We start from the raw sequence: 13182 nt of genomic DNA, 5'->3' as shown, positions 1-13182 counted from the left end.
AAATACTAAAGATTAGATTTTCAACCATAGATCTCTGAAGTGTGTGCCTCAAATCTGCATATTCTAGCACAAACATGTGAATGCTGATATAAAATATGTCATTGTGTGTTTAGTAAATTGATTGCAGTCAAATGTCTGTGAATCTGTTTATCTGCTTTGTATACTTAACTGTATGTGCATATGTAGTAGCCTGTCAGGCATTACATGCACCCAATTTGCATGTGCAATCAAGTGCCTACCTTTGGAAATTTGCCCTAGAAAATGTTCAAATAAATGCTTGAGAAAATGGTAATGGATTATCAGTGCCAATTTCAGCCTTGTATTTTTATTTTCTTGATATCTCAGTGAAAAGCCAGTAGAGTGCTTGAAACTATTGAAACAGTCGTTTGTGTGTGCGTGTACACATACATACACAGACATTTAATCAAAGAATTCTGCTGAAGAAGATAATGTTATTCTGTTTTCCCCATATTTGGTAATTTAATGACAGTTGTTGTGTATGATATGTTTTAACTAAACACTTCCCTGATCATAAAATAAAAATCAGCTTAAAGGAGTGGTAGCTGAACCTCATAAGAATCCTTCGCTACCTATAAGAGCCTATGGAATAGGAATAGGAAATTAGGATTTGACTGAGAGTATATTTCCATACCAAAGTCTCAAGTTTTAATATAGTTCAACGAGAAGAAGATAGATGCTGTATTTGACAAGAACGTTCATAATTGTCTCTTTATAATGCACCTTCAAGATAGCTGGGACAAAAGTCTAGAACTATCACTTGTAGGAACTAAATCCTCGGGTTTGGTAAAGTAATCTGGTAAACCTCAAGCTACTTTGAACCAGAAGAATGCTGTAACCTAGCAGCCAAGAGCTTTGGGGTTCCCATGAGGATATGGTTGTGTTTCTTTTTAGACATAGGCAGCATGAAGATCCTGAAGCTGTTGCAAATTATCAGCCTCACCTATCTCAAAATGCTCTTTCATTCTTCTGCTCCAGGCCTGATTTTGTTAGCTGCTAAGATCAGCGTCTCTATAGTAATGAATTCTCCAGGTAGTTCTTTCTGCACTTTTGTTCTGCACTACCATTCCAGTATTCTAACTTGCATGTGCTTTTTTGGTATGATATTGACAAAGTATGTTAATGAAATTTCCTGAGTGCTTCAAAAGGACATATGGAAAAACTCAGATTCTTAATTTCTTTAGATTAGGTGTAGTTCTCAGGAGCATTTCACTATACTTTCTCATAGTACTGCAGTGAAAGACATATGATTGATAACTATATTGAAATGAATGTGTGTTAGAGACAAAGCAACATAGCAATGTGTTTAAAGGATTTTTAGAGTCACAGATGAATATACCTTAACCAACATACATGGAAAGGTGCACTAAATATTTTTTAGTAGTTAACTGTTTGCTCAAGAACAGAGTTTACTTCTCTTTAAAAATTATTCACACTTGTAGGCTGAATTGATCCAGCAATGTTTCATTCTCCTAGGATCGCAGAACTGATTTAAAAAAAAAAAAAAAGAAAGTTGGTGTCTGTTTCCACATTTTGTGCAGGACTGAGAATTTAGATTGTTCAGCCAGAATGCAAAGAAATCTGGGTTCATTTCTGTTCTCTGCTGACAGAGGTATGAACTCACAATTTCCATCCCTGTGACAAAGCAGTGATCACCTTCATGAGGGTTGTCAGTCACTGCTGCAGAGTCTTGTGCACTTTGCATACAAATTAAACACTCCCTGGAGAAGGGACTGAAATCCACGTGTTTTACATCCCACTCTAGCATCAGGCTACAGAGTCAGTGTCTCTCCCACTCAGTTAATATGTAAATGTTTTGAGTGGCACACACTCAGCAGGAGGGATTGAATAACCATAATGTAATGGTTCCAGATCCTATTTTTGAGAAAGACTGAATATTTATATGTATGTTCTGAGTAAAACAATAAACCTAGGGAACACTTATTTAGTGTCTGTGTATGGAATCTAGCTGTAAGAGCCTATAGCCCATTTGCACTGGGTAATGAGATGTGATGCAGAAATATCCAAATCAGTGCCAGCCTGAGGTGGCAATGTCCATTATGAACTGTGCAGAGAAACCAGTTTGGTGCCTGACCAGTAGAGATGTTAGCCTGGTTCTTTGCCTGGTGCTGTCCCAAGTGCCCGCTGCAGAGTGTAGTGGACTTAATGAGTGCGCTGCCCCACTGGCTCCGGGTCTGGAGCAGCCGCAGCTCTGCCTCGCTCGGTCGTCTCAGTGCGACTCCCCACTGTGCGCATCTCTCTGCTGCAATCCACTGATTCCAAGCTTCTCTGTTCATAGGCCAGTAAAATTTACTTTCAGTTTAAACTTGGCATAGGAGTTATCATTCCAATAGTGCTGTTATTTTGGTAGTCCAGGAAAATAAGGGAAGGAGTAAATATTTTCATGCACTATTCACCGCAGCACTGTCCACTTGCTAGTATTTTTACACTGTTTTATATTTTCACATAGTAAGTCTTGCATTTCACAAGAATGTTAGTCCGTTATAGATAAATCTTGGTTATGTTGAGGTTTCCAAACATCAAACTGTGTTTTTAAGTAGTATTTGGATGTGCGTGCGTTCAAGGTCGTCTGAATTATATCCAGGATGAGCCTTGGGCAGACAGAAGGAGAGAAACCCAGTATTGCTGCAGCATCTCACCCTGCAGCATGCTGAAGAGTGCCAGCCTTGTGCAGCCGGACATACAGCCTTGCTGCAGCTCCTTTCCTTTCTGACAGGTGACTAAACTCTGCCTTAAACCTCGCAGGAGCCCCATCTGTTAGGCATGAGTAACGCATGCAGCCGCTTCCACTGAAAAATATTATCATCCTCCCACGCCCACACCCCCTTTTTATGTAACAGGCGAGTGGTTAAGGGGTTTGGTTGAGACTGGGGAAATTCAGCTGTTTTCACAAAACTACTTTTATGTTAGCTGTTTGATTTTTATTTATTTATTTTTTTAAGTATATAATGCAGGTACCTTGTGGCTGATTGCCTGAGTACTAAGTTAAAGAGTTTATTCCCCCTTACTTGCTCGCACTCCGCTGCTGGACCTTTTAGCCGGGTAGTGTGAAGGGGAGTGCAGAGGCCACCTGCCTCTCTGCTCCGAGACTGATTCCTCTCAGTCCAGCTCGTGACTTGCTGCTTCATCAGGAGGTGTTTTGAGCACAACTCTCTAGTCATCCTTTTCTCCTCTTTTTCTCTTTTCTTTTTTGTTGAGTTGATTCTCTCATATGACCTTTATCATTTCTCAGTAAATGCTGTGTTTTCAGTGCAATACTGTCTATGCACTTTTAAGGCACTGGGGAGAGGCAGCATTTTTGGTTTTTTACATATCTATTTCTGGATGCTGCCTTAAATTTCTGTTTTTTTCCTTTAATTATGTTGATGGAATTTAAAGATAAACTATTTTGAAGTCAGTATTCTTGCATAAAAAAATAACATAAGAAAAATGTAGGTCTACTAATGTCTCTTTTCCTTTATTTGCAAAATTATTTGTTGGAAAGTTATTTGTGCAAGATGTTGCCAATCATTTTAGTAAGGCAAACATGCTGATACAGGTATGTTCTGTTAATACTACACATCTCTAACATCGGGAGCTCTGTTTAAAAAAGTAGAATGCTTTGTCCCTGTGGCTGTTGTAATTCAAGTAGTAATTTAAAAATCAGTTTTGATTAACAAGGAGTGCCACTGATACCAAAGACAAGTCGGAGAGGCCACATAAAATAGGATGTCAAAGTCATACAGTTACTATACTCCCAGCTGATGTGTACTTCTTAAGCGTCCCTGCCGAAAATCAAAACATTTTGCTGTGCATAAACAATATTTTGTGGTTTCTGATCTGGCCTTTGCAGCCCAGAATTTGAACAATAGCACTGTAATTTTGCATCACATCCCCATCACAAAACTGCCATCTCCCTAGGGCATTCCTAAGGCATAGTGCTAATGTAGCCACATCTCTGTAAAGTTGGATGCCCCATTGACTCGTGGTTGCTCTGTGTGATTTACTCAAGCTTTTCCTTGAAATTTATTTGAACAACTAGTTCAAAAAAAAAAAAAAAAAAAACTGTCTGCCTCCATAATGGAACAAGCCATCTGGCATGAGCTGATGTCATTTCATTGAATTTCTGTTCATTTCAGGGTACAGTAGAGTTACTTGGAATTAACAGATAGGAGAAAGTGTAAATGTGCAGTGGTTAAAGTTGGCTGGGAGATCTGTGGCTCTTTTTTTCTTAGAGTTGATTTCTAATTGCTTGGAATAAATAACTGAGTGCTCCTGTCCTTTAAAATGTATTACTTTTCTGGTGACCAAAGAGGCAATATTGTATAGACTGCCTTGCAAAATATAAGGCTCACTTGAAAATTTTATAGCTTATTTCTGGTTTTGACTATTGTAGTGGGGCTGCCAGTGCTTCATGATGATTGTCATAGTAGCTCCAATTATATTTATGCCTCTCATTATGGCTAGCAAATTATGGAGTTAACCATTATATCCTCACTGCTATGGCTCTTTAGTACATCAGAAAAAGATGGTATTATAAATAAATGATATTCCTGGAGATGGGAAGATTCAGAAGCAAACCTGTTACTGTGCTGCTTTGAAGATACCACGCTGTCATTATCCGCAATGTTTGGTTTCAGCTCCCTATTTTAGCTGCCAGTGACATTTGTGTTACTATCCCCACAAGACAGGTAGGCTTCTTTGCTTACTTTGGCCAAAAGTCTGAGAGAAAATTTGTGTTGAGTATCTAGTTGGGAAGGGATCTTTACAGATACAGCTTTTGGCTTTTGAGAGATGTCCATGAAGAAAGATGCAAGAATGAAGCGGTAGCAGGAGATAGCATAAAACCTTTACCATCTAAAAAGAGACAATACTGCTGTTTAGTTGTGACAGTCTTCTGCATAATGAAAAATTAGGATACAGGGAGAATGCAGGCCTCAAGGAAAATGCAGGCTTTCCAGAAGATGTAGTAGTATTCTAAGGGATGGGAGATCAGGACCTCTGTGACAGATTCTGTAGCATTTTTTCAACTGTCTATGATTTGAGGGGTAGAGGCACAACATACTTGTTCATTAACTGGGCAGTGTTGACTTTTGAAGTTATCTCCTATCTTTTATTATGTTTTTGGATAGCAGATGTGTTGAGCAAAATAAACACTCTTTAATTGCTGGAAAAGATACACTCTCTCTCCATCTCTGGACTCAGGTGGAAACCACTGGTTCACAGGACCATAATTACCTGTAATTATTGTCCAAGTCTATTTCACTAGAGAACACAGGTGAGATGTGTTCTGCCTTAGAAAAAATTTGTTTCAAAAAGTGTAGCAGGAAATTTACTTTACAAAGATGAATCCTGTACTGGTAGAAAAGTGCTTACAAAAGTGCTATAGGAAATATTGATTTGCCAGACAAAATTACGATATACTGGCAAAAGAGCGGTCTTGCTGATAAAACTTGGTTTGGACAAGGTTTTTTTGCAGACTGGAATGGTCTTAAAATTATATTTTTATAATAATATTTTAATTTATTTTAAAATTATATTTTAATTGATATTGTTATATTGACTGAAGGTCTTCAGTCTACAAACTCATCATTACAACATGATGACAAATTATCTCTGATTTGTTTATTCTAGTGTCCATTTGGGCTTAAATTAGGGATAGACTATAGAATATCTCCTAGCTAAATCACTGAGGCCATGGTATTCAGTAATTCCAATCAGTATCTGTGTGCAGAGAAGTTGCAGAAAATATAACTTTGAATGTGCCAAGAACCATCAGAAGCCCTGTCTTCAAAAATGTGGTCCTAATTCAGACAGCAGCTGGGCCACAGTTCTTTTATCAGCAAGCAGAAAAGCAGGCAATGATGCTTTCTTTACCAGTAAGCTGTGCAAATCTCAACTTGTTCTCTGCTGTCAGAGACTGATTGCCATGTACTCAGCTAAAATTAGAGATAACTACAAATGGACTGAGATGTTCTTTAATAGATCTGAAATAGCGTCAACCTCCTGCAACAGAGAATATCATATAGAGATTTTTGTGTTGGTCATTTAAAGATACTGCTTCATTTATAGCATGATCTGAATAGTTGCCTATTGATTTGGACCAAAAGACTTTAAGCTAAGTGGAGACCAGCTGGAGTGCTGTGCTTAACTTCTCTCTCGGATATTTTGCAGCCTTATCATGTGTCCTGGTTTATTCAGTTGCTGTTCTAAGGTAACATAGATCAATGTCTTAACACCTCTTGAAAGGGAGACCCATCTTTGAAGAGCCATCACTGTAGAAAACGCTGTCTCTCTAGCCAGGTCAAGTAGGCTGTGTTTTCCAGCAAACATAATGCTTATACCAGCTGCAAGAGATGAAACAAAAAAATGATAGTATAATTCCAAGCAAATCCCTAATAATTAAGTACATTGTACACTTTGGTACCTATAGGTACATATAGACATTTAAATATCTGTGAATATATTTTCTTCTAATGTTTGTTTTGGACTGGCTGGATATCTCATCTTTGCTCATGGAGGGTGCACAAAGATAAAAGAGAAGCATATATAAATTACAATTTTGTCTGAGATTGCAGCTTTTTTTGTAGGCTTGTACAAACCAGCCAACTTCTGTAGTGTCTTTGTTACATGGGGCTGTAGCCAGATTTGAGTAGGAAAAGGCCATTCCATTTCAAGTATTAATTTCACTTTTTAAAAATTTTGTTTTGTTTCAACTGGGAATGAAGGTTGTTTCTACATCACTTATGAAAGCAATCTCCTGTCTTGGAGAGATTTGCCTCAGAAATGTTGTATTCCCATCAGGCAGGTTACTGAGGAGCTGGGAGTATGGGTAATTAGAAGACAAGGCAGCTTTCTATGGGAAAATCACCTTTCCAGAAATCCAGGGGTTGTGAGGGCACCATGGTATTATTTAAAGTATTGTTTTATTTGGTTTTATAAGGGTTTTGCACATACTTAACATTTTTTTTTAATGTGATACTATATTGAGGCCAGTATAGGAAGGAAAGTCTTTTTTTCCAGAGCTTGATTAATTCAACTTGAAGCAAATGGAAAAACAGGATCTTCAGCTAACGTATGTAGCTCAGTATATCTTGCTGTCCATTTCAGACACTCTGATTTAAGTATTTTGGTTATTAAGTAGAATTGAACTATGAGTTGAAACTACTTACTTGTGGGGAATTAATAGATTGGCAGACACACTGGTTACCCCTTCTTTTCCTGCAAGCGTAGCCTGGGGTCGTATGAGAAGGTGTTAACAGTATTTCTGTGCGCGGAGGTGAGAGCAGGAGGGGGTACCACTGTCGGAGGAGACACGGTGCGGGCACGGAGCTGCTGCTGCTGACGAGGCGTCCCTTCGCTGGGGCCGGGAGCGCGTAGCGCCGCGGCCCCGCTCCTCGGCTGTCTGCGGAGCGCTGCGCCAACCTACCGCCGTTTCTACGTTTGCTAATGTGAATGGCTTTTTAATATTTTCATAACTCTAATTCTCTGCTTAATCTGCAGCTGAAGTTCAAAGTGAAATTGAGCGGATTTTTGAGCTAGCAAGGACACTGCAGTTAGTAGTACTTGATGCTGATACCATTAATCACCCAGCTCAACTAAGCAAAACCTCTTTGGCTCCCATTATAGTATATGTAAAGATTTCTTCTCCTAAGGTAAAAAATGTTTTACTCACATTTATGCCATTTCAGTTGACTTTTTTTCCTTCTTTTTAAAATCTGGACCTTAAATACAGGTGATTGTGTGTTCTCATTTTGTTAAAATGAAATCTCAAAAAGTTTTATTTTATTCTTACTTCTCTTTGGGTGGTGAAATATTATTCAAAAAGTAACAGCCATGGGATTACCAAAACCCCTTTGGGAATGGGTGTAGCTCAAATGGTTGTTTTATTTGGGATTGTACTGTGTGTTCTCCTACTCTTTAGCATTAATCATATAAATAATTACTGACGCTTTGCTAACTGTTCTGTAGAAGACTCTTCAGGGTTTTACCATCTAGGCAAGCAATACAAAAACAACGGAAGAGCATTCACATAATGAATATCAAAATGACCAGTAAACTTGAACAGTTAGTGTTTAGTTTTGTAATTTGGATGCTAGACATCAAAAAACCCTGCCGTTTTGTTCAGTAACAAAACACTTGTAAGTGGTTATAGCGGCGCATTGAGGCTGACCCAGCTCACAGTCCGCTGACTCTGAAATCTTGTTGAACTGACTGGGAGAATGGTCGAACCTGTTACTTCACTTCTTTCTGTCTGCCTTCTTTTTTCGCTTTTCTAAATGTCTCATTTTCCACAGGTTTTACAGAGGTTAATAAAATCTCGAGGGAAATCTCAGGCCAAACACCTTAATGTTCAGATGGTGGCAGCTGATAAACTGGCACAGTGTCCTCCAGTGAGTTACTGTTAATTTATGTCTTGTTCACTTGAAAGCTGCTGATTCCTGTTTAAAGGTGCTGATCCTTCCTTTCTTTTCAAGAGGTTAATTATGTAATTTTTAGGAATGTTTGCCCCCTTCTGGCCATATTTCACTATTGCTTTTTTGCAAACCCCCTCCTGAGGTCTCTGGGTGATGAACAAAGGGTTCGGGTAAGAAGCACTCCTTTTCAGAAACACGGTAATTAGCATGTACACTCATTGCTTGAACAAACCGAGGAATTGTTTTACATGATAATTCTTTCCGAGATATTGGTTTAAAAATGAACTGTGTGACTGACTGCTTTTTCTCCAGAAGTCTAGGGTAAGGCAGGTGGGTTTAGTAGTTCCTCTATGTCATGTGTCATCGTAGCTGATGACTGCTGGCACTTGCAGTCACAGCTTTGGCAAAGAGCTGTGGGATACTGTGCAGCTGAGCTGCAGGGTAGTTCTTCTGTTGATGTGCAATTATGCAAATTCTCTCAACTTCCACCTAGTAGGTGGAGATGATGAGACCATAGTTGTATATAGAGCACGGCAAGAATTACCCATTACCTGCGTAACAAACTGCCAAGAGTAAGGTAAGAGCCCAGAAGATAAAGGTTCGATTAAATTCCAGAAGTGGTAATTTGCCATAATTAGGAAGCTGGATGAGGGGGATGTTTTCATCACTTGAAGCATCGCAGTAAGAGACTAGCCTCCTCAGCAACACAGGAAGTTTGTGAAGATTGCTAGAAACCTGCCTAGGTTCTCGAAATTGCCTTCAGGAAATTGCCTTTCTGACCAGGTGGGGGAACGATGTAAACTGTCCTACTAACTTTAGATGCCTAAAATTAGATGGTGTAACTAATCTCTTAGATAATATTTGTACAGCGTTTGGAAACGCGGTGCTCTGTATTGGGCAAGTCTAGTATTGTTATTAGCTATTTGTCTTAATTTGTCTTAGTTTTGTATTACTTATTCTAGGTGTGGGGATCCAGCTCCTTTTCCTGTTCTATTTTGTTCCAATAGCTAAAAAGCTTTAATATTTCACCTCTTTTTGAATATTTGAGTTTTAAGATTTGTTCAGACTGCCTTTTCACTGAGTATTTATGTGTTACTAAGTGGAAGTCAGGAGGACTTGCTTTGGCAAGCTTAACATTAGTGCTAGTTATTACTGCTGCCTTTTCTATTGCTTACATTCAAAAAAAAAGGGTAAAAATGTCTAACCACAAGTATTATAAATGTGGTTCATTTTGGTGAATAGAAAGTGCGGTCATCGATCTCTATAGATGATGTCTGTTGAGCTGTGGTTATTCTCACTAAAACTTTTCCTTTATCAGGAAATGTTCGATGTAATTCTCGATGAGAACCAACTTGAAGATGCTTGTGAGCACCTTGCTGACTATCTGGAAGCCTACTGGAAGGCCACTCATCCACCTAGCAGCAATCCTCCTAACCAGCTTCTCACTCGCACACTTGCAACAGCCACTCTTCCTATTAGCCCAGGTTCAAATATTAATTTACAGGTACCGTTTTTATGCCATCTCTTCTTCTCTTTTATCAACTTCTCCTTCCAAAGTGAAGTGGTAGTCTGATACCAGAACATGCTGAATATGCGTTGCTGTTGTTGTTAGCGCAGGAGCAGAGCTTTTGCAATAGACATTTGCCCATTTTTAGTATAAATTGCAGAAGACTGGCACATTATTGCTACTGTATTCACAGTAGCATGTGTTTGCATATTGACTAGTGAGCCTGTTTTGACCCCAAAAGCTAAGCGAGCTTGACTGAAAACATATGGTGATGTAAAGTGGAATACAGATTTCATTGTGCTCAGGATACCACTGCGCCGGTAGTACGCATACCAAGCCACAAGCATTTTTATAGATCATCATACATAATCCAATCGGAGGAATAAAACTGGGCTAATACTGTGCACGTTACTGCCCCTGGTAACTTTCTGACTGATAGGCACGCTATCGCTAGCAGGCAAATCCTGGCCCTAGAGGCTCTGCAAGACAAATTGGGTTAGGTACAGAGCCGATCCACAAAGGTTGGAGGGAATCTGTTCTTACCTTCTCATAAGCTATAGTGCTCGAGAGAGCACATGACTGACTGTGTTACTGATGTCTCAAGGTCAAAGTGGCCTTTCTAGTGTTTTCTTTCTTCCTTTATTTATTGACCATTGCCATGAAAAGTACATACTTCCTTCAGGCTCAACTCTTACGAACAGGAGTCCCACTGCATATTGTGCAGCAAGACCTTGAGAAGCAGTATGTTCTAAATGGTGCAAGTACTGCCTAGAGAACTGGGAAGAATAGGTTTTATTCCCAACTCTACACAGACATGCCTGTTGACTTTGGGCATATTGTGTCCCCTTTTCTCTCATTTGACTTTTGCTTTGTGCAATTGTATTAAGTTTCTCAGCATAAGGAGAGCCCCTCCTTTGTATATGCATTGCATGACATAAACTGAGGACTTTAAAGTGGCAACTTTATAATAAATAGTTAGTGACACTTTGAGACATAGGAGATTACAGTGGGGCTAATACATCTGTCTCAGCTTATTATATCTAAATTTCCATCTAAGTTGCATATATATGTGTTGGTTAGAATACGTCACTGGCTAAGAAAAATGTCTCCTTCTAGAAAATTAAAGAAAAACATCTCTGCATCAGAATTTAAATGTTGAAAAAATGTTTTTCATTTTGTATGGTTTTGCAAAACAATATTTTGTGTCAAACAGTTTATTTCCCATCACTAGACCTCAAACCTGATAGGTCCTTTCACTAACAGGAAAAATCACTTCAGCCAGCTTACAGGGTATCTCCCACTTCCAAAAGCAGTTGCAGGAAAAGAGACTGAAGCTGTAGCTCATTTCTGCCTTTTTTTTCTGTCTCCAGAGCTGAAACACCCTGAAAAATTTGTGAGCTGGAAGAATTTCTGAGTATGAAATTCAGTATTGTTGTGTGCAGATTGGTAGATAAACTTTCTTTGCTTTGTAGACACGTTTATTATTTTCATCAAAAAATTTTTTTTAAGACTTTTGGGTGTGAATTTATAGTTCACTTACTCATATTAGTGTGTACTGATTATTAACCACATTTTCTGCAGGAACCATACAAAGTTTTAATAACACCTTTCTGAATGTTGTGATATCTCCTTACAAATTTGCAAGTTTTTATTTTAAGGACTAAAAATAAGAGTGTACTTGCACTTTCACGGTTTGTTTGTAGGTCTGTCAGTTCAGAAGTGCAGAGCATAGGTGGTCTCCTATGAAGTGCTGAACTTTTGTGTTCCTTTTGTTTCATTTTTATGATACATTTTCAGCTGTCTCTCAAATCTGCAACATGTCCAAGACTCCAAGACCAGTTGGCTTGGAGTAGAGTGGGCTTATTTTTCTAATCGCAGTAGCTGAGCTCATTCTTTCAATAAATTTCATTCTTTCTACTAGGAGTTTAAATTTTATGTTTATGCCATCTTTGTGGGCTGCCCTAGAGAGAAAATCCTTGCCTCCAGCCATTTGGTCTGGAGTGGCCACATCCACACTGCAAAGCACTGGACTTGTTCTCCTCTGGGGCCGGTGTGGCACCCTTTGTCTTTGGATGTAATTTGATTTTGTATTTTTTCAGTCCAAAGTATACGTGGTAATGAGATTTGTGTTGCTGCTTGCCAGAGTGGTATGTTTGTAGCATGACACTGACTGTGTGCATTGCATGGCATGAGGCGTTTGAAGGTGTAAGGCCTCCTGGGATTGTGGAGCCAAAGGTGGAAAGCCAGTACCCCTCCTGTCTGTCTGATAGGGAGCTTGGAGTGAACTGTCCTGACAACTCTTCACAGATTCCCTCTTCTAAGGAAATTGTTGGCTAAATCCAAAAATTAGACTGAGCAAATTCACACACGTATGGTGTAGGTGATTAGGGGACTAGTGGGGGGAAACAGGGAACAAGCCAAATTGGCAGCGTGGACGCAGCTTTTTCTCTCTTCTGTTTTGATGTTTAAACTTCTTCTCAAGAACCACTGCTTCTAAGAAGTTACATCCTGAATAATGAAACAGGCTCATTTCAAACTTCCTCCATTTAGATGACTGAGCCATAAAATTTCTGCACTGTAGCATCTAGTGCAATTCAGAGCCCAAATTTTGTTATGAGCCACAAACCCAAGTCTTAATCCAGATTCAGACATTACCTTTTCAGTGTCCCTGTAATATTTAGGGAAACTTACTGTCAGTGAATTTTCCCACAAGTCCTCAAACTGTTCTGAAATTGCAGGGTAGTAAGGTTATCGGTTCTGTATCAATTGGTTGTGTCCAATTCCTCATCACAGCAGAGAAAATGCATCTGAGTTTGTAAAATGACAGTCTGTTCAAATCAGATACAAATTTTAGATTTGTTCTCAAACCACAGCAATGATAGATTTTATTGGTCACAACTATCTGTAGGTACATATTTGGCATTTGATCATATGAGAATTAAAAGATTAAAGGTGCACCCAGTTTACATCCTTTAAAAACAGTCGTGGTTACAAGTAATTAAAATGTGTTTATACATCCAAAGCAGGTGTTGGTTTAGACTCTCTTACTTTTCACTTGATCCTATTTACAATTCTCCTCATCTGTTCACTTTGAAAACATATATTCATGTTTACCATTACTAAATTCCTTTTCCAGCAATCAGAATCATCTCGATATCATAAAAACAGGAATAATAAAAAGATCTACTCTGCTGTTTCTGCTATCTTCTTCTCCTATATGCCATCTGATTCAAATTGGGA

General features: G+C 38.8%; 1 protein-coding gene across 5 annotated transcripts in view; it reads left to right on the top strand.

The window, feature by feature from the left end:
* CACNB2 (calcium voltage-gated channel auxiliary subunit beta 2) overlaps positions 1-13182 on the top strand; it is a 265080-nt gene that overhangs the window by 242322 nt on the left and 9576 nt on the right. For 2 of the 5 annotated variants that reach the window (XM_062569046.1, XM_062569047.1), the window contains 3 exons: positions 7522-7673; positions 8316-8411; positions 9754-9939. In XM_062569046.1, coding sequence (XP_062425030.1) covers positions 7522-7673; positions 8316-8411; positions 9754-9939 — 434 coding nt within the window. Of the gene's footprint in view, positions 1-7521; positions 7674-8315; positions 8412-9753; positions 9940-11312; positions 11861-13182 lie in introns of those variants that run through there. The other 3 variants (XR_009957564.1, XM_062569049.1, XM_062569048.1) reach the window with 3 other exon arrangements.

The sequence above is a fragment of the Rhea pennata genome, chromosome 2 (genome assembly GCF_028389875.1).
Source record: "Rhea pennata isolate bPtePen1 chromosome 2, bPtePen1.pri, whole genome shotgun sequence".
Lineage (NCBI taxonomy): Eukaryota > Metazoa > Chordata > Aves > Rheiformes > Rheidae > Rhea > Rhea pennata.
This window is presented reverse-complemented; position numbering and strand designations above follow the sequence as displayed.